Below are 25,187 nucleotides of genomic sequence, written 5' to 3'. Positions count from 1 at the left end.
TTTACATTTCCTTCTTATTTACATCTTGTGTTTTGTTTTTGGTTCACTGATATCCTTCAAGGCTGTGATGGCTACATTTCAGATTTCTAATACTTGAAATTCAAAGATCCAGAAAAATGATTTAGTATAGAACCAGCTTTGCATGAACTAGTTGTCTCAGGAAACACGTAATAGCATCACGAGCTTTTCTCCTCTAGGCCACTGGCTCAAATTATAATTATTTATTAGTAGTAGTATTTATTAAATGTATTACTGTAACACCTAGGAGCCCTATTCATGGACCAGCACCCCATTGTGTGAGGCGCTCTACAAATAGAACAAAACAGTCCTGCCCCAAAGAGCTTACAATCTAAGTATAAGACAAGATACAACAGATGGATACAGACAGACCAATAGAAGAGTACAAGAAAACAGTGAGACAATACTGGTCAGCATAATAGGCAGTGTAATCTCAGCACACCAGTGGCCCAACCCTTGTCATGTTTTTTGTAGTCATCATGGCAAAGGAGAGATTTGAAGGAGGATAATGAGGTAGCTTTGCAGATGTTTACGGGGAGCTCCTCCCAACCATGACGGACAGTTTGAGAGACATCACGAAGGTGCTTGTTTGAAAATGTAAAGGTGTGCGATGAAGGCTGGCGTCATGGATGATTGGAGGTGCGAGCTGACCTCTCGATAGTGGATGAGGGATGATAAAGTGAAGAGAAGTAGCTTATGTTTGGTACTATAGAGAAAGGTGAGCCAGTGGAGGGATGCAAAGATGGGGGGATGTGGACAAAGCGATAGGCTAGGGAAATGATCTTTGCCGCAGCATTCTGAATGGATGTGAGTAAAGACTGCATTTGTCAGGGCCAGAGAAAAGAATATTGCCATAGTCAGGAGGCAAGAAGATGAGAGCCTGGATGAGAGTTAGCTGTGTGGATGGATAGGAAAGACCGTATCTTAGAGATGTTATGTAGAAAGAAACAGCAAGATTTAGACTTAGATTGGATGTGGGGACCTAGAGAGGTGATGACCAGGTTATAGGTTTGAGTGACAGGCAGGATGGTGATGTTTTCTATAGTTATCAAGAAAGGAGAAAAAAAGACATTGCCAGATGGACATCTGTTTGGTGACTTACAGTTTATGAAATGAGTTGATGGTCTCTGTGACTTCAGATCCCAAAGCAATCAACATGGCACCTTTCAAGAGCACTTTTAAAACGTATTTAAAATACATAGCAAGTCCTATCCAAAACCTTAGTTATGTAACATTTCTCTTGTTCATTAGTATTCTTTATTCACAGGATGCCAGGTGCTTCCTGTATGATTTAAAGACTGTCTCCAGCTGTGATTGGAAGCGATTTAGCATTCAGCTACAGGATCAACTCTTCTAGCTCAAACCAGCAGATACACTGTTACATTTAATCCAGACTTCCTAACAGATATTTAGGAGTTTTGATATTGACTTTAATAGGGCCAGGATTTCACCCATAGTATGTAGCAAACAGGAAACCCACTTCCAGCAGTTGTTTTATTAACAGTCTTTCTTTTAATAAGTGGGATTTTATTTGTGGTGGATGCACATAAAGTAGAGCATTTGGAATAATAAATAGACTTTTAAAAAGACAGTTCTGTTATTGGCTGGATGCAGAGGTTAAACTCAATTACATCTCATCACATTTCCATAAAATAATTGAGCGTCTGTGTGAGTGCAATCCAAGAAACAAATGATGTGGACAGGTTCATCTGGCTAGCTTAATTGCCTTGTGCCATGGATTTTGTGAAGGGATTTGAGAACCCTGTCCTCCTTTTGGGTCAAGCCATGTCTCATTCCAGGAAAAATATACTGTATTCTGGTGTAGACACTTGCCAGTACAATTTTAAATTTCACTTTCTCCAAGCTCTTGTGTGAATAAATCTTGAATGCTTGTGTGCAGACTTCAGGCTTTGACTATTTGAATATTCAGAGTTTGATTCTTCCCTGAAAAAAATATGGCATCATTGTGTTCAGTTTACAAGTAAACCAGACTCAGATGCGGTGGGATTTGTGTCTTTCTACTGCATGTGAGGTTGGGAGCAGGATCTGGGGGAATTTGGGCAGCAGACCCATGACCCCTGCAAGCTGTGAGACAGGGTTTGTCTACTTGTCAATAAGACATCAGTGTGACCTCTATATCACAAATGAGTCATATATGATATTACATTAGTCACTGAGTCATCCAGCTGGTATCCAGAGTTCTCCAAGGAGCAATGACCCCAAATTAGTACCAATGGCACTTACAGTCCTGTGCTCAGAGTAGAAAAGGTGTAAGTTAAAGTTGCCTTGAACCTGAGCAAATTAGGCTGAGGCCTGCTTCTGCCCTAAACCATGAAACTAACTACTGTCCACTATCCAGTAGATGTTTATATTAAGTGAGGTAAAGACCAATAAAACAATAAATTTTTTTAATCCTTTTTGAATCCTACTAAACTCTTGGCCTCAGTAACATATTGTGCCAATAAATTCCACGAGTTAATTATGAATTCTGTAAAAATATTTCCTTTTTTTTCAGTTTAATATTGTTTGCCTTTCCATTTGATTGGGTGTCTCCTTGGTCTAGTATGAGAAAGGGTAAATAGGAGCTCCCTATTTACCTTTATAATCTTATTTTGGGGTATTGTTTTTAGATCTAGTTTCTGCCATATTCTCAAAAGGATCATGACTGATTTCAAAATATATCCTTAAGGTCATGGCTCCTTATGTTGTTATGTAACATGCAATGTGTTACCTTCAAAAAGCAGTAAAAATGAATGTAGTTACCGAATTAAGTCTAGCAATGCATCTGCAGAGCTCATAATTGGCTTTCCACTCTCTTCAGTGCTCTCCTTCTGGGCTGCTCCACCAGGATGGATAATGGAGACCATAATTATTCCCACAATCACAGCCACAAATGTTGTCCATAGATAGTAAGTGACGGTTATGATGCCTAATCGACTGGAAGTCTTAGCATCCAAGGCTGCTAGTCCAGACATTAAGCTGTAGAAAAAACAAACACAAAAAAACACACAAAACATATAGTATCTTTTGCATATAATTAGTACAATGTAAAACCTCATTTCTTAATTATTCTAATTTATCTGTGTCCACCTGAGTGCCTATTTAATGATGCTTTTAGATCCAAATGTCCTAGATTCAGTCCCCAGAGGTGACTGAACCTGGGACCTCTGGATCTAAAAGCATGTGCCTCTACTGTCCAAGCTAATAAAAACAGATCCTAGTAGCTTGAAAGAAGTAGCAGTTTCACAAAACTCCATGCATGGTCTAGCAACTAGCAGGAGACAGCCACACTGTGCTAATGTGGGTTACATATGGTTCCCCTCACGGAGAAATCAAATCATTGCTGGGGGTGAGTGGCTAGATTGATGGATACCTATGACTTCTTTGACTACCAAGACCACTAATTTATGCAGACATACCCATCTTCATTGAAATATTGACCCTAACCCTGGCCATAGGCTGCAGAGCTGAGGCTGCCACCTGGGTTGTTGCCCAACCACCTTTTGGCTCACCACAGCCCAGTTTGGGGCAGGCGATCCAATGGGGTCAGGGCCAGGAAAGGAGTGGGCTGGTGCATCATAGTGGGGATGACCTTGCTGGCACATGAGAGCCAATGGGCTGGACCAGGGAGCCAGGCCAGCCCTGTGGGACAGGAGCTGCTGCGGGGTGAATGCAGGGTGGGCTCGCTGTCCAACCCCCTTGGCTGTTCCTGGGTCACTATGAATTTCATCCCTTGCCTCATATTATAAACAGACATGCTTTCTTCTTCCTATTAGTTTTTTCCCCTTGATATGTTTGTAAAAATCCATTCTCATTCCCCTTGGCCCTTTTGACTAGTACTACATTGTTCTACTGTTTTGCTGCTCTTCTTTCCTATAAGCTGTAACTGACACTGTGCATTCACATTTGGGTGTTTCCACCTTTAAATCAATGAACGAGTGTGAGTCACTTAGCTGCTATGGTAATGGACGTCATAAGTACCGATGATAGATACAGAGACTATTAACTTATGGTTAGTACTCAGAATGCTTAACTTATGGTTATTACTAATATGTGGTTAAATTACTGTTGCTGAGTGAATAAACTGACCACAGCAGTTTGTTACTTTATTAGTGAAAAAATAAACTAACAGGAGATATTCTGTTTAGCCATTCCAGTAATGTATCCCCTTATTCTCAGCCTCAAAGCTCCATGTATATTTTGGCACAAGTAAAATAAGTACATATTGACTGCTCTATGAATGTCAAGGGTCCGATTTTCAAAATTGCCCATGGAAAAATTGTGTGCAATTGGCACCTAACTTGTACATGAATTTACTCTTCTTGCACGGGCAAATTGGATAGTTACATTAAAAAAGGTCAGTTATCTGTTTAACAGGCTATTTGTGGGTGCAATGACAAATTGCAGAAGCAACTGCCGTAACCAAATGTGCAACCTAGGCATGTGATTGTGTCTGGTTTTTACATAAAAGCGTAAAGATTCAAGAGGGCTTTGCCACGAGCCCTGTGTCGGGGCAGTGTGTTGTTGTGCTTCCCCAAGAGTAGACCAGGAAGCAGATTGTGACTCCTGCTTCCCAGTTTCCTCCTGCTCTAGTGATGGGGTCACACATTGTACCAGCCCTCTGCTTGCTACAGTGACGTTGTGTAGCTGCACTGTCCCGCACATTGGGGAGTGAAGCCCATACCCACCCTGCCCATCCACCTATGTGGGAGGGGGGAGCAGAGGCTCTTCAAGCCCTCAAACATCACACAGCTGCCTTTGTAGTGCTTTACTGCTCCCTAATTTCCCTGCACAGGCACATAAGACAGGCCACCATGTAGCCCTAAATTTGTTCAGCACTGCTTTGAACTAGGCCCAGGATCGTGAAGATTTATGTTATCCCAAACTGTGTTACGATCTACTTATAAACCTGGAAACACCAATGTTTCACTTGGCTTTGCTCAATGTTTAATTTTTAAAACAATTTCTAGTTTATTTTAAATATAGAGCACAGTAAAAAAAATAAAATAAAAGGAGCAGTACATGTTGTCAAGTTTTAGTGTGACCCTTTCATGCAGCTGTTATCACTATGGAGAGTTGCTTGTCAAATCCTTCATCACAAATAACTATTTATTAGCAGGATCACTTGCATCTGAAGAAGGGAGGTTCTTACCCACGAAAGCTTATGCTCCCAATACCTCTGTTAGTCTTAAAGGTGCCACAGGACCCTCTGTTGCTTTTTACAGATTCAGACTAACATGGCTACCCCTCTGATACTATTTATTAGCAGACAACTCCTGATATTTACAGGATCTCCTTCATCTTGCACTGTTTGGTGAAGTTGTCTAGAGCGGAATTGCAGCTTAACCTTAATACTAGATTGAATGAAATAATAGTGGTGGGATTTAATGCTCAGGTTCCTGCTATCCAGTAGATTAATTAAGAAAATGCATTGTTTTTCTGCTTTGCCAATCTCCAGTCTGGCATCTTTTGTTATCAGTTCAGAGCAGTATTGGGGGGAGGAAGGGCGAGTATTGTTCTAAAACAAACAAAAAAAACTATTTTATAAAAGAGAAGTTAAATATTGCAAGTAATCTAACTTTCACTGGGTTGTTTTATGCAGAATAATTTTGATGTTAATTAGACTACTAGAATCAAATTCTGCTCTCCATTACATTCATACAATTATACTGTTTTTTAAGGTGTAACGGAGAGCAGAATTTGACCTTTCATTGTCATATGGCCCCTGGAAGAAGATTGAAATGGCTTGATCAAGAAGATGCACATTTGTTCTAAAGCCAGGTTACAAATGTAGCAACTTTTTCAGTTTAACAGCATTTGCAAACTGTTGCTGATTTTGTTCAAATGTATTTGTTATTCTTAAGAATTCACTGAGTTTGCTTGGATTATTTTCCATTTGTTATTCACATTATATGATTAATCAGCTGAGTCACATGATATTGATTCTGTGCAGTTACTGAAACAAAACTAATGAATAAATCATTTCCAAATAATTAAATAATAAATAATTTAAAAATTCATGGACCTCTTGAATTGTGAACATTTTTACAAATACCCTGCCATTGTCTGAATACCCATGAACAATTTGATCCTACAAACCTGAGTGAACTGAACTGTGTGCCTTTATTTGCAAAAATATGAACAAATCATTTTTGGAGGATCACCCTGTCTAGAGAAGATGGAGGAATTGCCTTTGTGCCCTAAATACAGGTTAACACCTTTTGAATCTAACACATAAATGTACTGACTCCTATCAAGCTACATCAATACAAGGAAAAACTCAAATGTCTCTGTAACATACAACCAGTTCTCTAGTTTCACACCAGTCACCATTTTTAATTATTGTTACTTACATTACAGTGCCACCCAAAGCCCTTAATCAGATTCAGGGGTCCTTTATGTTAGGTATTGGACAAACAGAGGTAGAGGGAGGCACTGATCCCATGGCTAGCAGATCTGTAACTAGAAAGATGTGTTCTCTGGTGTGGACAGAGCACTAGATGAAAATACTTTGGTTCTATTCCTGGCTCTGCCACTGACCAACTGTGTGACCTTGGGCAAGTCACTTCTCTGTGCTTCTGTTTCCTCTCTTGCCCTGTGTGTGTCTTATCCATTTAGATTGTAAGCTCTTCTGGGCAGGGACTGTATTCTACTACACCGGACTGTCAGGGGCCTAGGCTGCAGCAGAGCCAATCTCCTGGCAAACTAATGAGTGCAGCTGGCCCTGATTAACCTGCGCCTGCCTGCTCCAGCCCCCAGCATCTTTCTGACTCTCAGCTGACCTCAGCTCCACCTTCTAACGGTGACTCTGGTTAACCCTTCAGCTTAGGCTTCTTTTTTTGACTCTGGCTCTGATCCCCCGCTGTGCTTTTTAACCGTGACTTCAGTTAATCCAGTGGTCCCCAACCTTTTTCGTCTGGCGGGTGCCAGACAATGAGCCACGGAGGACCGTGGCAGTGGACGAGCATCTACCGAAATGCCACCGACAAGCGGCAACGTCAATAGGCGTTGCCGCCGAAATGCCGCCGATTTTTGGTGGCATTTCGGCGGTGACGCCTCTGGATGACGACAAGCGGCGGCATTTCCGTGGCGATGCCGATTTACATTGCTGCTTGTCAGCGGCATTTAGGCACCGCATTAGGGACCCCTGAGTTAATCTTTTGGCTTAGCCAGACATCAGAGACCAAAAGCCTATGGCCCTTGGCTTCTCTCCTGGATTCACCCCATCTGGATTCATCTCTAAGTGATAGGCCAGACTCTTGTTCCAGCTAGTAGCCCAGACCACCTATGACTCGGTTGCCGACAGTTTAAGCAGCCCAAAAGATTGAACAAGGGCAGGTAAAGGGCCAGACTGCCTTTCAGCTGGATTCTGCAGAGACAGCCATCTCCCTGCTGGACATTGTGGGAATCCTGCAGACCTTACAGGCCCAGGTTATGGCCTTGCTGATACAAACTGAAGCCCTACAGGCTCAAGCAATTATGCCCAAATCTGCTGCCCCAGCTTCTACAGAGATTCCAATGCTGGGTAAGTTTGACAGGAACCATAACAAGTTCTGTGGCATCATGAACTTGTGCCGGCTCCTGTTCATGTTTTGGCCCCAGTCATTCTCCACTGATCAGACTCAAGTAGGACTTATTATTTGTTTGCTACCTGGGGAGGCCCTGGCCTGGACATCTCCCCGCCTGGAGATTTTTAGCCCTCTTTATGAAGAGTTCATCTAAGCCATGGTGATTGTGTTAGGTGATGTGAATCACACATTGTCTGCCAACAGCACACTTAGGGGACCACGTTAGGGGAACAGGTTGATCACCATGTTTGCTGCAGAGTTCCAGCACCTGACAGCAAACACTAATGCAGTACTACCATTTCTGACATGTTAAGCGAGGAAATCAAGGAAGAGCTAGCATGGGTAGAACTGCCGCCTGACCTGAACACCTGGGTCAAGCTGTGTGCTGGACACCTGACTGAACACCACCTGGAGAGAGATTCAAGTTCCCAACTCTCTTCCACATTCTCATCACGGGGATCCGGGCAGATCAGTCGGCTTCGATCTCGCCTCTGATACAGAGAAGGGCTAGCTTTATGCTTCGGGCCCAGGGCTGTATTGTAGCGAATTTGGATACTATGCTATGGGATGCCCCACTAAGAACTGAGCGGTGTGTCAACCAAAAAGCCTCCAGACCTCAGCCCCAACAGGGGGGTCTGGGCTGAACCTGTGTTTTTCCCCCCCTCCAGGACCTTCCACCTCTTGTCTACCAGCACCCTGGCTTTTGATGGACACCATGCCAGCACCCTCCAACTACCCCTCAGGCTACAACATTCCACCATATCAGAGGCTGACCTAAAGGTGCTTGTGGACTCAGTGGCCTCTGACAATTTCATCGGCTTAGACTTTGCCCAGGTTCACTATATTCCAACTCAGTGCATGAGCATTCCCTATTTGGTGGAATCTGTTGACAGATCCCTCCTCTCCTCTGGCCCAGTTACTCATCAAATGGCATAGCCTAAAGCCTTGTTACTGTGCTCCAGGGTCAGCAGGAGGTCCTAGAGCTCTGTCTCATCCAAACACCTCACTCCCCTGTTATCCTCGGCATTCCCTGGCTTGTCTCCCACAATCTGCATATCCAGTGGGGACCAGGCATGGCATGCTTCACATTGAGACTCTGCCAATTCTTAACAAACTCTCTGGGGGGCTCTGCTGGGCCAAGATTTTTACTAAGTTGGACCTTCATGGGCCATACAAACTGGCCCAAATGACAGAAATCGATGAATGGAAGACTGTGTTCCATGCCCATTATGGGCATTTTTAATATTTAATTATGCTTTTTCAGTTATGTAATATTCCAGTGATGTTCCAGCATTTAATCAGTGATATCTTCTGGGACATACTGGATCAGTTTGTGGTTATTTATTTGGACGATATTCTCATTCTTTCCAAAAACCAGATGCTGCACAAGCAATAGGGCCCATGTTCTCAACACACTCTGCCAAAACCATCTTTACAACAAACTAGAGAAATTTGAGTTTGATAGAGATACAATCAAGTTCCTGCCATCTCCAGGTAGAATGCCACAAAAGTTTAGTGGTTTCTTGGGTTTTCCAATTTTATAGGTTTTATAAAACTTTCACCTTTTTGTCCTGAAGACTGCGCTCTTTTGAAAAGGGGTCCACTTTCATCTGGTCATCAGAGACACAGATTGTGTTTGATCAGCTAAAGAGATCTTTTACCTCAGCTCCCACTCTGTACACCCGAATCCTGCCAGGCCCTTCACCATAGAGGCAGATGCTTTGAACTTTTCTATTGGAGACGTTCTGTCACAACATACTGGCTCTCATAAACAATTCCATCCCTACACCTTTTAGTCACGAAAACTAACAGCCACTGAGAAGAATTATGATATCTGAGACAAGAAGTTACTGGTGATAAAGGCAACATCTAAAGAATGGAGACAACTTCTAGAGGGAGATCGGTTCTCGGTCCAGGTCATTACTGATCCCCCGTCCCCCACTATGTTTTTTGACTGTGGCTCAGATTAACCCTTTGGTTTAGGCTTTGGTTTTTTGATACCTGACTACAGCTTTGGGCTTCCCTCCTGGACCCACCCCTGCTGGATTCAGCTCTTAACTGATAGGCAGGACTCTTGTTCCAGCCACTAGGCCAGACTGCCTATGACTTGGGTGCTGACATGGACACATGTTTTGTGCCTCTAGGCGCTACGGTAATACAAATAACGAAGAAGAAGCCATGTACATGCTCTGAAAAGCTTAAATCCAAGAAGACAAGTGGCATACAAAGGGTGGAGGCAGAAGAGACAATTCAATTTTATATGAATCTATATTTTCATATTTATGCATATTTTCCTTTTTTAGTTTTGTATCACATAAATAGCTTTCTCCAAGTGCCCATCACCTAAGCCACCATGTTTTGTCTGCTTCCTTATAGGCCTTTCAGCAGGAATGGAGTTTTAAAATGGATTTTAGGGAGCAGCAAATCAGTGCTGTCTCTCTCTGTGGTACCTTTAATAATTGATTTCTGACACTTCTGCTTTTTATGGTTTACAAAACTTTAAAAATGATCAGTGCTGTTGATCATACTTTGAAATTGTTAGAGCATAGATGAGATACTTTTAAGAGTTAAACTGATGCTTTTACATTAGAATACAAATGCCTGCTGATGTTTAAATTACTGTAAATTACCTGTTAAAATATTAACAGATTTATTATAGATTCAGTTAAACAGAACAAAGAAAAGATCAAAAGGCAAGATGACTAACTATTTGGAAGCAAACCGTTTGTTAGATGGTCAGAATGTTTCTGGAAACACGGGTTGTTTGGAAATCTTAGTAACAACACAGATAGCCAGCTTAATATGTTTTATTTCTAAGAGTCAGCAGTTGTCCTCTGGCTTTTGATTTACCCTCTGCTTGCCAACTAAACCTTCTAGATGAAAACTGATTACATTGCACACACTAAACTAATGTTATGTTTCTGGCTTTGAACCACAGAGGAAATAAATTCCACGTTACAAGGTAGAAATTCCCTCTTTAACACTCCCACATGGTGTCTAACCATTGCAGCTTGTATGGCCAGAAGTACTGGGCACCTGCAGCTTACACTGAAATAAATGGTAGTTATGGGAGCTCAGCATCTCTCAAGATTTGGCCCATGGCTTGAAATATCATCCGCAGAGGTCCAAGGCCCAAACTGAGGGGGGGAATTCTCTTTTTTATGATAAAGTAATTTTACATGTATGCAGAATATCTTCTGCCTGATAATCCCAAATGTATTTAAAGCATTAATGAATGAAGACTCAAAATATCCCTTTATTATCATCTTAATTTTACAGACAGGCAAACAGACACTTAAAAGTTAAGGGCCCAGTTCTGACACCTTTACTCACATTAGAATGACTTGTGGAGTCAGGTACTACTCAAGAAGTCTGATGCTCCACCTCCTTGCACCTTGTGTGCACCTGTGAAAAGTGAGTGCAAAATGCAACCAGTTCAAAATGATAGTATTCTACACTCACTATTCACAGAGATAAATTACTCCACAAGGTACAATTCAGTGGAGAATCAGGCCCAGCACAAGTAAGGGGGAAAGAAGCTGGCCCTAAGTGTCGTATTGAAGGTCTCACTTGAAGTCTGTGGCATAGCTTAGAAAAAAGCCTAGGTCTTGCAATTCCCAGTCCTGTGCCTTAACTATTAGTCCCCTTTTCAGTGCTAAGTGGAGCACAGGTTCAGGTCCAAGAGGTGAATATAGCTGGACTGCTTGGTAATAGTGACCATAATATAATTAAATTTAACATCCCTGTGGCGGGGAAAACACCACAGTGGCCCAACACTGTGGCATTTAATTTCAGAAGGAGAACTACACAAAAATGAGGAGGTTAGTTAAACAGAAATTAAAAGGTACAGTGCCAAAAGCGAAATCCCTGCAAGCTGCATGGAAACTTTTTAAAGACACCATACTAGAGGCTCAACTTAAATGTATACCCCAAATTAAAAAACATAGTAAGAGAACCAAAAAAGTGCCACTGTGGTTAAACAACAAAGTAAAGGAAGCAGTGAGAGACAAAAAGGCATCCTTTAAAAAGTAGAAGATAAATCCTAATGAGGAAAATAGAAAAGAGCATAAACTCTGGCAAATGAAGTCTAAAAATATAATTGGAAAGACCAAAAAAGAATTTGAAGAACAGCTAGCCAAAGACTCCAAAAGCAATAGCAAAATTTTTTTTAAATACATCAGAAGCAAAAAGCCTGCTAAACAACCAGTGGGGCTACTGGACGACCGAGATGCTAAAAACGATAAGGCCATTGCGGAGAAACTAAATGAATTCTTTGCATCAGTTTTTACTGTTAGGGATGTGAGGGAGATTCCCAAACCTGAGACATTCTTTTTGGGTGACAGAACTGAGGAACTGTCCCAAATTGAGGTGTCATTAGAGGAGGTTTTGGAACAAATTGATAAACTAAACAGTAATAAGTCTCCAGGACCTGATGGTAATCACCCAAGAGTTCTGAAGGAACTCAAATGTGAAATTGCAGGACTACTAACTGACTCTTAAGCAAAATAAGCAGTCATGGGGTAAGAGGGAAGGTTCTCTAATGGATTGGTAACTGATTAAAAGATAGGAAACAAAGGGTAGAAATAAATGGCCAGTTTTCAGAATGTAGAGAGGTAAATAGTGGTGTTACCCAGGGATCTGTACTGGGCCCAGTCCTATTTAACATATTCATAAATCTCGAAAAAGGGGTAAACAGTGAGGTGGCAAAATTTGCAGATGATACAAAACTACTCAAGATATTTAAGTCCCAGGCAGACTGCGAAGAGCTACAAAAGAATCTCACAAAACTGGGTGACTGGGCAACAAAATGGCAGATGAAATTTAATGTTGATAAATGCAAAGTAATGAACATTGGAAAACATAATCCTAACTATACATATACAATGATGGGGTCTAAATTAGCTGTTACCACTCAAGAAAGAGATCTTGGAGTCATTGTGGATAGTTCTCTGAAATCATCCACTCAATGTGCAGCGGCAGTCAAAAAAGCAAACAGAATGTTGGGAATCATCAAGAAAGAGAGAGATAATAAGACAGAAAATATCATATTGCCTCTATATAAATCCATGGTACGCCCACACCTTGAATACTGTGTGCAGATGTGGTCGCCCCATCTCAAAAAAGATACATTGGAATTGGAAAAGGTTCAGAAAAGGGCAACAAAAATGATTAGGGGTATAGAATGGCTTCCGTATGAGGAGAGATTAATAAAACTGGGACTTTTCAGCTTGGAAAAGAGGCGACTGAGGGGGGATATGATAGAGGTCTATAAAATCCTGAGTGGTATAGAGAAAGTATATAAGGAAGTGTTATTTACTCTTTCTCATAATACAAGAACAAGGGGCCACCAAATGAAATTAATAGGTAGCAGGTTTAAAACAAACATAAGAAAGTATTTTTTCACGCAATGCATTGTCAACGTCTGGAACTCTTTGCCAATACTATAACAGGGTTCCAAAGGGAGCTAGATAGATTCATGGAGGATAGGTCCATCAATGGCTATTAGCCAGGATGGGCAGGAATGGTGTCCCTAGCCGCTGTTTGCCAGAAGCTGGGATTGGGTGACAGGGGATGGATCACTTGATGATAACCTGTCTGTTCATTCCCTTTGAGGCACCTGCCATTGGCCACTGTCAGAGGACAGGATACTGGGCTTGATGGACCTTTGGTCTGACCCAGTATGGCCATTCTTGTGTTCTTAGGTTCTTAAACACAGTTCTCTCTTTTGAGGCCCAATGGAGTGTCCACCAAGCTTCTAGCAAAGGATGACTGCATGTGACCCCTTCTGAGACAGTCATCACTTCTGTTAATCAGGAAGTTGCCCTTCAGTGAAAATGAGCACCCTCCCACCACAGAGACTACAGATAGTCTTTCCACAGCTCTTGTAGCTTCAGCCAGCATTTAACACCGTTCTTTGCTGTCAGCCTAAATCTTTGTGTATGTGAGAAAGTTGTACTGATTGCACTAAATAGGGCTAGTTGATTCCTTATTGATGTAAACCACGTTGATGGAAGGCACTCAAACAGAAATAAGAGTGTCCACACAAGTGGGTTATGCGATTTAGTTAAATCAGCACAACGTCCTCGTTTAGACAAGGCCTTAAAAAAGCCTGAAAGTGGACAATAGGGTCTGGGGCATATGCCTCAACATCCAGCGAGCATTGCACAAATCATAAAAACATGTAACTGTTTCTAAACCTCACACACTATATAGGCCTAAGGCAAAGAGATTCCTCTAATACAGCCTAAACCCAGAGCAATAGAATCTTCATTTTCAAAGAACCTAACACAAGAGTAAAAGGGGGTTGGACTAACCCAAACCAGTTTATGCAGATAGGAGTATTCTTCCCCTATATGACTTACACCAAAGACCTACATGCTGAAAAGAGTATGAGAATGCAAAATTTGCGTGCTTTCCTTCATCACTATAGAATATAATACAAACCATACCCTAGGATCTAGAAATATTCTAATAACAGTTTAACCACATGATCATATTGGTTGGACAATATGAAGAAGTTTTCATGGATGTTCATTGTTTTATAGATCAACAGGGGATTGATGGTGAAGGCACTCTGCGCACAAAGCTAGAATGGACCTGGTTATTCGCAAAACAAGTACATCTCTGCTGCTTAGTATGCCTATCATCAACTGGAGGGCAAGGGAGCTACACATGGGAATATGGTATGCAGTTAGGATCCAGTCAAAGCTTGGCTCATAGGTGATAAATCCTGGAGGGGGCTAATAATGAGATTGTCCTGTTTTGGGGATATTAATTAACAAGATCATCATCTATAATAAGATTATTACACCTGCCACCAGATAAAGTAGTGATGAGACAGTCCTCAAAAGTAATTAACTATGGAGGCCAACAGGGGTAACCGGTAGAGGGGCGAAAGGCTGAATAGGCTTTGCAGTTCTCAGGCAAGGCACATACTGTTAATTTCATGCAATGCCCAAGTTAGAAAAGGAAGGGGTAGAAATTATCTGTCTGAAGGCCGTGGGTGAGCTGGGGCATGCTACATTTTAAGCAAACCCTTATAATTACTTTCAAGAAGAGAAGTCCAGTAACTAATATGACAAGTCTGACATTTTTTCTCAGTTGTCTTCAGGTGTTTGTTGATGCCAAGAGGAAGAGGAGACCCAGTCTACCACACCCCCCAGCATCACAACTATTGCATAACATAAGTAATATGCAGTCACTCCTCCAAGAGACGGTCTCCTCACTATTGGTCTGAGCAGCCCTAAGAGTTCTTATAATGGGATGGAAGAATGTCAGTGAAAAATATGCTTCTTAATTTCTAGAAAAATAGAGAAGTCAGGAGAGGTGAGCTTCCAAATGGTTGTCTATCTTAAATCAAGCTGACCTTATCAAATTCAGGTTTTCCCTCTATTCTAGGTTCTTATAATGCACATTCCTGACTATATAAGTAAACAAAAATACTCCCAGTAGTTTCACAAGCTTCTTTCAAGATTTTGTATTCGTTCACTTTTAACTTCTTAGCAGACACACATTTCAATATCTTCCAACCGATATCTGGCTCACATGTACTATAATGTCACTCCTCATCAGGCCTCTGAAATTGATCAGCCTTGAAGTCACATGAAAAATGTTTGATACATGAAATGAAGACACCAGACATATGGTAAAGCATTCGAAGAGTTGTTTGGTGTTTGTCAAAGTTCGGGCAAATGGGAGTCCTACAACTTAAAATACTTTTCAGCCTATCCGAATAGTTATGGCAACCCTTGCACTTTCCATCGTTTCTGCAAAAACATGAATGTTCTTTTCACACCACTCCCAAGAAGTATTTGTTAATTTTGTTATAGCAAAATATGCCCTTGACTATAAGGTTGAATAGCTTTTCCAAAATGTATATTAGAATAGTCAATGCTAACAAATTTTGGAAGAGATATTAAATGTCATGGTCGAAAGTTTAAGCCAATGCCGAGCTAGTAGGGACTGAGACAATTCTTGCACCTTACTTTAAAGTTTAAAGTGTCTGAAGTTGGGCACTATCTGAGACAGCATAATGAACTAGAGCAGATCTTGGGTCTGATCCAGTATGGCAATTCCTATATTTCTATAAATTCCTCTCTCTGAAACACAACCCCATGACCTCAGTTTTTGAAATGAACAAAAAATCTGATGTGTGTAATGTTCCAATAAAATAGGGAAAATATTTCAGGGGCTTCTTTGTGCTCCTTGGAGTAGTTGCTTCTGCCTTTTCCTGATTCAACCTAGCTGATCCAATAAATCCTTGGTGAACTCATGCATTCCCAGGGTCCAACAATCATCCATAAGGCTGGTCATCTAAGCTGTACCCACTGCAAGTTCTGTGTTCACTATGAGTCCATATGTTTCTGGGTTTATGGGCCATCAAACCTCATTAAAGTTGACTTACTGTAACTTGTTGGTCTTTAAATGCTGCAGAACTGATGGCCCATATTAGCGTTACTTGTAGGGTACAGAATTTTATTTGTAACAAATAAAATGTGCTCCACTCTTTCATGAGGCTTTAGTTAGCTCTACATTTACATTGCTCCATTTCCTGAAAAACAATTTATGGTTGAATTCATTAGGAAGAATGATCCCCAATAGTAATACTTTGCACTTATATAGCACCTTCTATGAGAGCATCTCAATGTGATTTACAATTTTTACTCATCTACAAAAATTAAAGTTCTAGCCAATACCAGGTATGTTTGTTTGGGCTCCAGTTTAGTTGTCTAGGAGGAAGGAACAAAGAGGGGATCCAGGGTAATGGTAAGGTCTCAATGGACTGTAAGATATCTGGGCTAAAATCTTAAGGGGAAGTTGGAAGGGGAAAGAAAGATCAAGAATCTAGGGATTTTTTTAAAAATACAAGACTGGATGTAATAAAAAAGTTTTATTTTGAACTACCCAGTAATGGCACAAATAACTGAGACTATTTATTAGTGTATTTCATGTGTGCTTTGAGTAAAATTTGCTTACGCAAAGCAAAACAAAGATTTTAAAATAACTTCTGACTAATCGTGGGGGGAACTCCCCAGATTGCCATTGACCCAAATTAGAAAGTCCCATGGCAAACAGATGACAACTCCTCAGCAGCGTTTTTGGGGTCATATTGGTAGTCATTGATATACATGGGTGCTTGGGAAAACTTTTACTTACATTAGTAAAATCAGAACCATCCTAGCCTTCTGTAGATTTCCTACTTCTTTCTACATAGCTTCCTCTTTAAAAGGCTGCATTCCTTTTTTACCTGCCTCAACATCAAAAAACATACCCTTGGAAAGGGAAAACGTGTCTCTTCCCCACCACCAGAAGCCATCTGGATATTGCTTTGAAATAGATGGATTATGGATAAAGTTATCAAAAGGGATTAGTGTGATTAGAAAGACATTAATCCTGTCAAGAAGTAATGGTCAAGTATTAACCACCAACAGTCATTACTAGACTCATGTTTGTTTTCATTCATCCCCCACACTGAGTTCTATTCTCATTTCGTAATTGCTTGCCATGGAAAAGCCCTTCCTAAACATGATCTCCCAATGAGATTGGGAAGCCCCTCTAACAACTACATTAGAGATGATTACATTACTTTCAGCAGCATGGAAGTGCAGTGCAGTTCAGGGTTCTCTAATGCTTGTTGACTTATCAGTCATGCTTCTGTTTACCTTTTTTGTCAAGGTCAATCTTTGAAAGCCTCAATAGTATAATAATTTTCATTTCTGTAGCATCCTGCCATCTTAAAGTACTTTACAAACACTAAAGAATTTAACCAGAGATGAAATAGGGAAGTATTATTATCCCCATTTAACACATGGGGAAACCAAGGCACAGAGACATTAGGAGACTTGTTTGAGGTCAAACAGGAAGTTTGCAACACAGCAAGGAACAGATCCCAGGTCTCTTGACTGCCAGTCCTGCATTTTAATCACAAAAGTATCCTTCAAGACAATAAGTCTACAAAGTTATCTACATATGAGAAAGGAGTTGTACACTTCTGCTTCCTCAAGCACACGTATATCTGCTTTTACTGCAAACTACTCCACTCCTGTGGGAATACCATTTTGGAACGGACTATAACTCTAAAAAGAGACTTTACAGTGATGACAAAGATAGAACAGAGCAGCTTGAAGGGGGAATTTCATAGTTCAGCAAACAAAGGAACAGAACATTTATACTGAAAAAATGCTTTTCCACGGTATTTTCTGATCATAATGCCCCAGGAATATAAGGTGATTTTAGAGCTAGTCTAAAATTTTTGAAATTTTGACCAGAAGTTGAAATAATATTCCACAATATTTTCTCCTCATTTTTATTAGTTCTTATATGCATTAATAATAAATTGACAAGTGTTGAAACCACTGCCTATCATGCGGATCAATATTATCTCATTGTTTCCCTGTACTCTTCAGTCTGTCTTTATACATCTGTTGTCTCTTGTCTTCTACTTAGATTGTAAACTCGTTGGTGTAGGGACTGTCTTTTTGTTCTGTGTTTGTACAGTACAATAGGGTCCTAGTCCATGACTGGGGCTGCTAGGTACTACTATAATAAATAATAAATATATAAATAATAATAATAAAAGAATCTAGCCCAGAATCCACCCCATGCATTCTGTTCGCCCAGTGCATTACAGCAAGCTCTGCACCAGTTCAGCGTCCCCAAAACGCTGCAGGAAATATTTAATTAAATAAAAAGCACTGCAGCGCTAAGCTGGATTTGGAGTTACCATAAGGAAATAGAATAAACAAACACTTGGGTCCTGTATGCCAGGGTCATGGGCCTTCTCCATTAGGCTGGGATAGCACTGTAGTTTTTAGAACTAATATTGGGCCTGGGAGTTAAAGGGAGGGACAAAGAAACAAAATCTTTTCCAGCTCAAAAATCTCTCCATCCCCCAAAATGTCCTTCTGAGTCTTTCTCCTTCTTCCATCCATTCTCCCTGATTCCAGGCAGTGATGCAGGGTCATCCAAGCCTTTAACCTCAGTATGGCTTCATGACAGGACATATTTTTCCTGTTTCCACTGAAAGCTGCTACTGCCTAATAGCTCTGTCGTTCCAGCCCTATGGGCCCTGTCTTGCTACCATTAAATACTATGGCAAAATTATCTTTGATGTGAGCAGGATAGCACATGTTTCATGTCCTACTGAGGGTATAAGCCAGGCAACTTTTACATCACTGCTTCCCTTCCAAGTTGTCCAGTGCACTGGGCCACCCGGATAGACCCTGGAAGGTAGGAAGGAACATACAGCAGACTTTGATCACAGAGAGATAAAAAGATCTGAGAAACTAGTGTTAGCAGCATTCATAGAATGCAAGCTGTTACATTGACTTGAAGTGCTTTAATAAAGAAACTCTTTCCCAAAGCCAGAACTCAGGATGCAAATGAAAAGAATTAATATAAATTAGATAAATAGGGCTTTGGATTTATGGAAAAAATCCATTTAATGGTCTTTAATTTTCTGGCTTGCCAGTTCTTTCAAGTGTCTTTAGATTAAGAAAAGAATAAACAAAATTTAAAACACAGTCAGTTTGAATTATAGATAAACAAACGAAAGATTCATTCAACTGTTTATGATTCACAGATGTTTTTATCCTGAGGAAACAGAAGAAATCCACCCAACTCCTCCAACCTCACATGTCACTGCTGCTCAATGTATGAAACACTGTCCAAGTGTTTGAAGGCATTTAGAAGGTACAGAAATGTTCTGTCAGATCCAGGGCCGGCTCCAGGCACAAGCTTAACAAGCCGGTGCTTGGGGCGGCCAAGGGAGAGGGCGGCACGTGCAGCAATTCGGGGGTGGCAGGTCCCTCACTCCCTCTAGGAGCGAAGGACCTGCCGCTGAACTGCCGCCGCCGATCGCGGCTTTTTTTTTTTCCCCAACTGCCGCTGCCGCCAGTCGCGATTGCGATCGTGGCTTTTTTTTTTTTCTTTTGCTTGGGGCGGCAGAAATGCTGGAGCCGGCCCTGGTCAGATCTACAAATTGCTTATACCCAGCTGGTAACTGCTTGGGCCCTTTCCACACCCGTTCACTTTGTGATCACAGATGTCCATCACGCAAAATTGGATCCTGACCTTTCCTATGTAATTTCTATTGGGTTAGTCCAATTTAGAGATTACAACGTGCATAACTCTTTACAACATGACATGTTTTACTACCAACTTTCCTCTTTTTTTACAGATAAGACGGAGAAAATATAACAAAATTGAATATATTGGGTCAGATTCTAGCCCCTTTGTAGCCAAAAGGACCTGAACTATCCCCTGGAGAAGTCCCTTAGTGCAGGAACAGCTCAGGGCTGGTGTACGCTGTCCTACTTCATCCCTGCTTGCAGCCCCCAGCACAGAGGTGTGCCAGGGCAGGTGCAGGGGCCAGAGTGCTCTATGCTCCAGTTATTCTGAGCTGCAGAGCAGCACATAGGCAGCCATACATATTACATACATTTAAGAACAGCCTTTCCCCTCCCCATGCCTAAGTGCCCTCCCCATGCGCCTTCTGTGCTGCATTTCCTGAGAGGCATGTCATAAACAACTGGTCCATTGTGTATAACAGATTTGGTCTCCGGCACTCATATCTACTCTTGCCTTCTCTTCACAGATTTTAATATATTAAGACAAATTTGCAATAAAAACTTAAAAAGGAACTAACAAAAAGCATTTGGAATAATGAGCATCTCCTGATCTCTCACTGTTGTTCTCCCCCACTGTCTGTCATCCTTGCCGTTGTCACATCTAATTTAAATATAACCTTCTCCTTCTAGGCATCTGTAAAGTGCCATGCACATCTATAGCATTCATATATAAAAGCGTGGTAGTAGAAGCATTCATGATATTTAGTATTACATGCCCTGCCTCAAGTTCCTTTTCATGTTAGATGGGTGTGATTTGAGAGACTAGCTGGTTCAAGTGATTGATAATGAGATATAAAACTTTTCACTGTGATGATCTGGGGAATCTGAACAGCTTATTAATTCTGTTTGATATTGGAAACTGTATATATCTTTATCAAACTGCAAACTCCATTTTGAATATGAGGCTTGGTTGCATTCTCTGTTGTTCTTTTACCTCTATGATGTACTAGAATTTCAAGGGGGTAGTTAAACCTGGATGGTCCTCTATTCAAATAGAAGCACCCTACACAATGGTCAACTCCTCCCCTTGAGAACTGGTTTAGTAAGGGAGATTTCCTAGCAATTACATCATTTGGTAGGGGTCGGTGATTGCCAGAAGAGGTTGATCAGAGTCACCTGAAAGATGAGACTGGAAAGTTATAAAAGGACAGGAGCTGTTCTGCTCTGGGTCTTTGGCCATTTTCACCTGCTGAAGCTCAGGGGAGTTGCTACAGGAGCCTGGTGAGACAGACAGGCTGGCAGGGAGAGGGAACAAACCCTCCCTATCTGAATGCAGATGGACCCCTAAGAGAAGTGTGAGCTAGAGTGAGGGGCCTGCATTCTGTGTGTTCACTGTTTTCTAAATGATCTCTTGTGCTTTATCTCCTAAGTAAAGAGTTATGGTGTTTTAGAATCCTGTGAAGAGTCTGTCTGTTGGCTTTCACTAATGTGCCTCCCTGAAGAGGAAAGCTGTAAATCAGAAGGCTCACACCTTCAGTGGAATTCTGGGGAACATATAAAAGCTGCTGGTGAGACTTGGGGGAGATGGCACTAGTTTCAGTGCCTATGCAAGTGTATTTTGGGGGTTCCCATGGCCAAGAGGAGTGTCAGATATGAGGTGTGTACCTAGTGTGTGTGCCAAGAGGCCCAAATCTGGGAATAGTGTCAAAACTTTGCCCAGTCCCAGCAAGCTAAAGGCACATGCCGTAGCTGTAGCCGTTCTACGGATAACCTGAGGAATTCGGCTCCTGAGCTATTAATTCAGCCCCTTTTCATCAGCACTAAAAATTCACACCCAGAAAATTATTTTGGAAAACAATTTTTTTTCAAAACCAGAATGACTGAGACGAAGTCAAGAGTACATTTTTAGTTGGAAGACAGAAGATAACAGACTGTTGTGTACATGTTTTAATATATTGTTAAGGACCTACAAATACTTCAATTTTTCATTGAAATGCCCCTGTTGACATTAGACAAAAAATTAAAGAAGTTTCTTTCCTCCCCTCATTATACAATGTGATTCTCATTGGCGCAATAAGCAGCTCCTCTGGCCTGGATATACTGTAAATGACACTGGAGAGGACATGGGAGGAGGAAAGCTGTTTTTGTCCTCCTTTATAATCTCCAGTCATGGAGCTGTTGACATTTAGAGTAGCCTCATGGCTGCTCTAAATTGCGTTTGGCTTCCCACCACCACAACAGGCCATTACACAGCTGAGGATCACTGGAGAGTGGCAATGCTCTGGCCAGGCCTCTTTTCCCCAGGCCGTACTCCCTACAGTGGGAGCTTGGATGGTTGATGGTATAGCGGTGCTATGCCCCTTCTATACCACCTAGGCTAGGGATTATCCCTGTATTGGAGGAATCCCCAGGTAACTGGTTAAGCTGTCTTTACATCTTTCTGACACAGAAGGGTGGAGAGGTGACTTAGTATGCCCAAGGATCTGGCCAAATGACATTACATGCCTAAAGTCAGCTACTGTTAGCGTCACTTATATAGTGAAATTTATCTGGACAGTAGACAGTCATTTGAGTGACTGACAAAAAGTGAGGGCTTAACATATGTGGGCTCCTAAAAAGCTGGAGTAGAATTGTCCTCTGAGCATTTGAGAATATCCTGGGACAATCTCTCAAAACAAAAGGATTGTTAGTAAGGGTACTCTCTTGTACAGCTTTCACCATAATTTAATTTAACTTCTACACCGTATTAGCGATGTGGATTGTGTAAAATAACAGTCGAATCAAGTTATTTTGCTCTCCGACCAGCTCATTTTTCCGTTGCGTTAATCCTTTCCTTTTGCTTTTATTCAAGACCAGTTTTGCTTTTCACTCTATATCTTGCTCCTTCAAGACTTGCTTCTTTGCAGAGATTTTCTCTCAAGAAAGTAGGTAAAAATTGCCACATATCTCCTTTGTAACCTACATATCATAGGAAAGGGCTGAGAATATATTCCTAATTAGACTGCATTATATTTCTACTCATCATTATTTCGGAATCAGTGATGGGCATGAGAGATAAAGTTAACATAGGTCACTTGTTTACACTTTGTATTGGTAGAAATGTGTGTGTCTGGTTTAGGTCACTAGACTATCTGTCCAGGATAGAAATACAACTCTTTGGAGACAACAGAATTTGTCTCATATATTTATGATTAAATTTAAACCATGAAGCCAGCAGGAATATGAGTGCTGCATCATTGCATCGGTTAATCCTAGTTTTACATGAATGACAATGAGGTCAGATCTGTGTGCGCTGCTAATGCTGCTAATCTGCTTCTGGGACTAGGAGATCAGTCTCTATTGTGTTGACAAATTCACATCATTGAATGGAAGAAAAAAAACCCGCAAACCTAAACAAAAAATGCTGGTTTCTGTTTGATTCATTTTTGGTCTGTATAAAGTAAATTGTCCTCTCTAGACCTCATTTCATAAAGACCAATCACCCAGCTATTAGACATATAAAAGCTGATGTTAAATTGGATGCATGGGACAGGGCATCACAGTGCAATCATTTTAGTATTGCATTAGCTAATGGGGGCTAGAAAAGCAGCTGCAGAAATACCATCTACGGCTCTCCGAGGACCCTGCTTGGAATAGTATTTTTATCAGGTCCTAAAGCCATTTGCTGAGAAAAAAAGTCATACTTTCCCCCACAGAAGCATTATAAACCTGTTTGAAATGTAAGTTTCTTTGCTTCATAAGATGACTGTTTGCACAGATTTGCCTATAACATACCCAAACCAAACAGTATCATGAAGCTATTTTTCACTTACACTCCAGCTACGAACATATATCTCAACGAGATAGGAACAGACATCCCATTGTTAAATCTTTCATTTCCCTCTTCAAAAATTAACACCACAGTAAAGTTAAATGTCAACATGCAACACTAAACGCTGTCCTTGATGTGCCAGTGTACCATGTATGTTACACAGAGGTTAATGAAAGCAACATGTTTTAGGAAGATCATTCGGGGACTAGCTCTCCTCCCCATTTCATGACTACAGTGACCCAGCCTAGAAAGATCATCCGTTCCCAGACTGCCTCATACTTTGAGAAAAAAAACTCGCTTTTCATGGCTCTTGGTACCAGCCTGATTGAAGGTAATAGCTTCCCTGAACGTATAATAAAAAAATTGCTTATGGACGGAATTGTCATAGATGTTCAGTACCCACAATCTGGCCATATTTTCAGAAAAGGTGAGCATCCACTTAGGCACCTAAATAAACTATCAATGGGAGCTGCTGGCTTTTGAGCTTTTTTGAAAATCTGGCCCTGGTTGTGGGTGCCAGGCATTTTTGAAAATGTGAGGCTTTTGGAAGTCTGGCCTTGTATGCACCTACCATCTCGAAGGATCCCAAAGCTTTTCATAAACCATGAAACAAACACCACCAAATGCAGATACCTCATGAAGGAATGGAGGTTAAAAGTCATCTAAGTACATAGCATGGTGGGCCCCTTCAGGACAGTGTGAGGGAGGGAAAATGTATCCAGAAACACCTGGGAAAACCCCTCTAAATCTACAGATGCAATTTTGCCCCTATAGCAAACTGCAAGTGCACGAGACCTGTAAGTGACACCTTCAATTGACAGCAAGCAAAATATTGTGGGACAAAATTTACACAAGCTGAGGATCTGGCTTCCAAATATATTTTAAACCAACCCCCCCATTCTCAAATAAAGAAGTGCTATAAGTTATCAAAGAGCGCCTGCAGAAGCAGCAAGTCTGCAAATAAAATATACAAATCTTGGGAAAGAAGACTGAATATGTCACAATGGTGCTGGATCAACAAAGAGGAGAAAGGGGCAATATCCATGAATGAACAGGATGTGAAAAAGCAAATGCCCAAGCAGGAAAGCCTGGAAAAAATCTAGAACCGGGAAACACCTTGAGCAGTGCCCTAATGAAGTAGTTTCCTAATTAAATACCAGGCTTTAATAGCATGAACGGGGATAACCCACAGGGGAATCTGAGCAGAAGGCTAAAGGATTATCAAAACTGATAACATGATGGGTTGTTCTATATTTAGCCATCTAGAATTTGGATCAGCCACCAAAAAGGCAGACTTAGTACTATCCCAGAGGAACACAGAAATAAATATATTAAATTATAAATGAATATAGACTTGTGTCAGCCTACTTGGGGGAGAGATCATCTTAACAACATTAACTTAGCACAGAGCCAGCTTTTGAGAGCCTGGATAAAAATGGAGAGAAATTATTTGTTGAAAGATTCTGTACATGGAAAAGAGTAAAAACTCTACGTTCTTTAGTTATCTCAAGTGCATAACAAACTGTTGATACTAAAATAATAAGAAATTATCATTAACTCCAAGATGAAACGGAATGGGCTGAGTCTCTCTAAAAGGGAACATACATGTGGCAGGATCATAGGCACAAGTTATGGCAAGTTTCAGACTTTTGCCCATTTAAATTGCTATCCTGCCAGCACTTACCCACTAATAATAATAATAGTAGTAGTTATATAGCACTT

At 41.0% G+C, this 25,187-nt stretch overlaps 1 protein-coding gene across 1 annotated transcript in view; it reads right to left on the bottom strand.

Moving 5' to 3' along the window:
• Positions 1–25,187, bottom strand: part of SLC1A7 (solute carrier family 1 member 7) — an 87,075-nt gene that overhangs the window by 46,310 nt on the left and 15,578 nt on the right. Inside the window, exon 3 of the mRNA XM_034780274.1 lies at positions 2,782–2,997. Within this exon, the coding sequence (XP_034636165.1) occupies positions 2,782–2,997 (216 nt within the window). The remainder of the gene's footprint in view (positions 1–2,781; positions 2,998–25,187) is intronic.

Source organism: Trachemys scripta, chromosome 8 (assembly GCF_013100865.1).
Source record: "Trachemys scripta elegans isolate TJP31775 chromosome 8, CAS_Tse_1.0, whole genome shotgun sequence".
Lineage (NCBI taxonomy): Eukaryota > Metazoa > Chordata > Testudines > Emydidae > Trachemys > Trachemys scripta.
The sequence above is the reverse complement of the archived record's forward strand: the minus strand, read 5'-3'. Positions and strand labels throughout refer to the sequence as shown.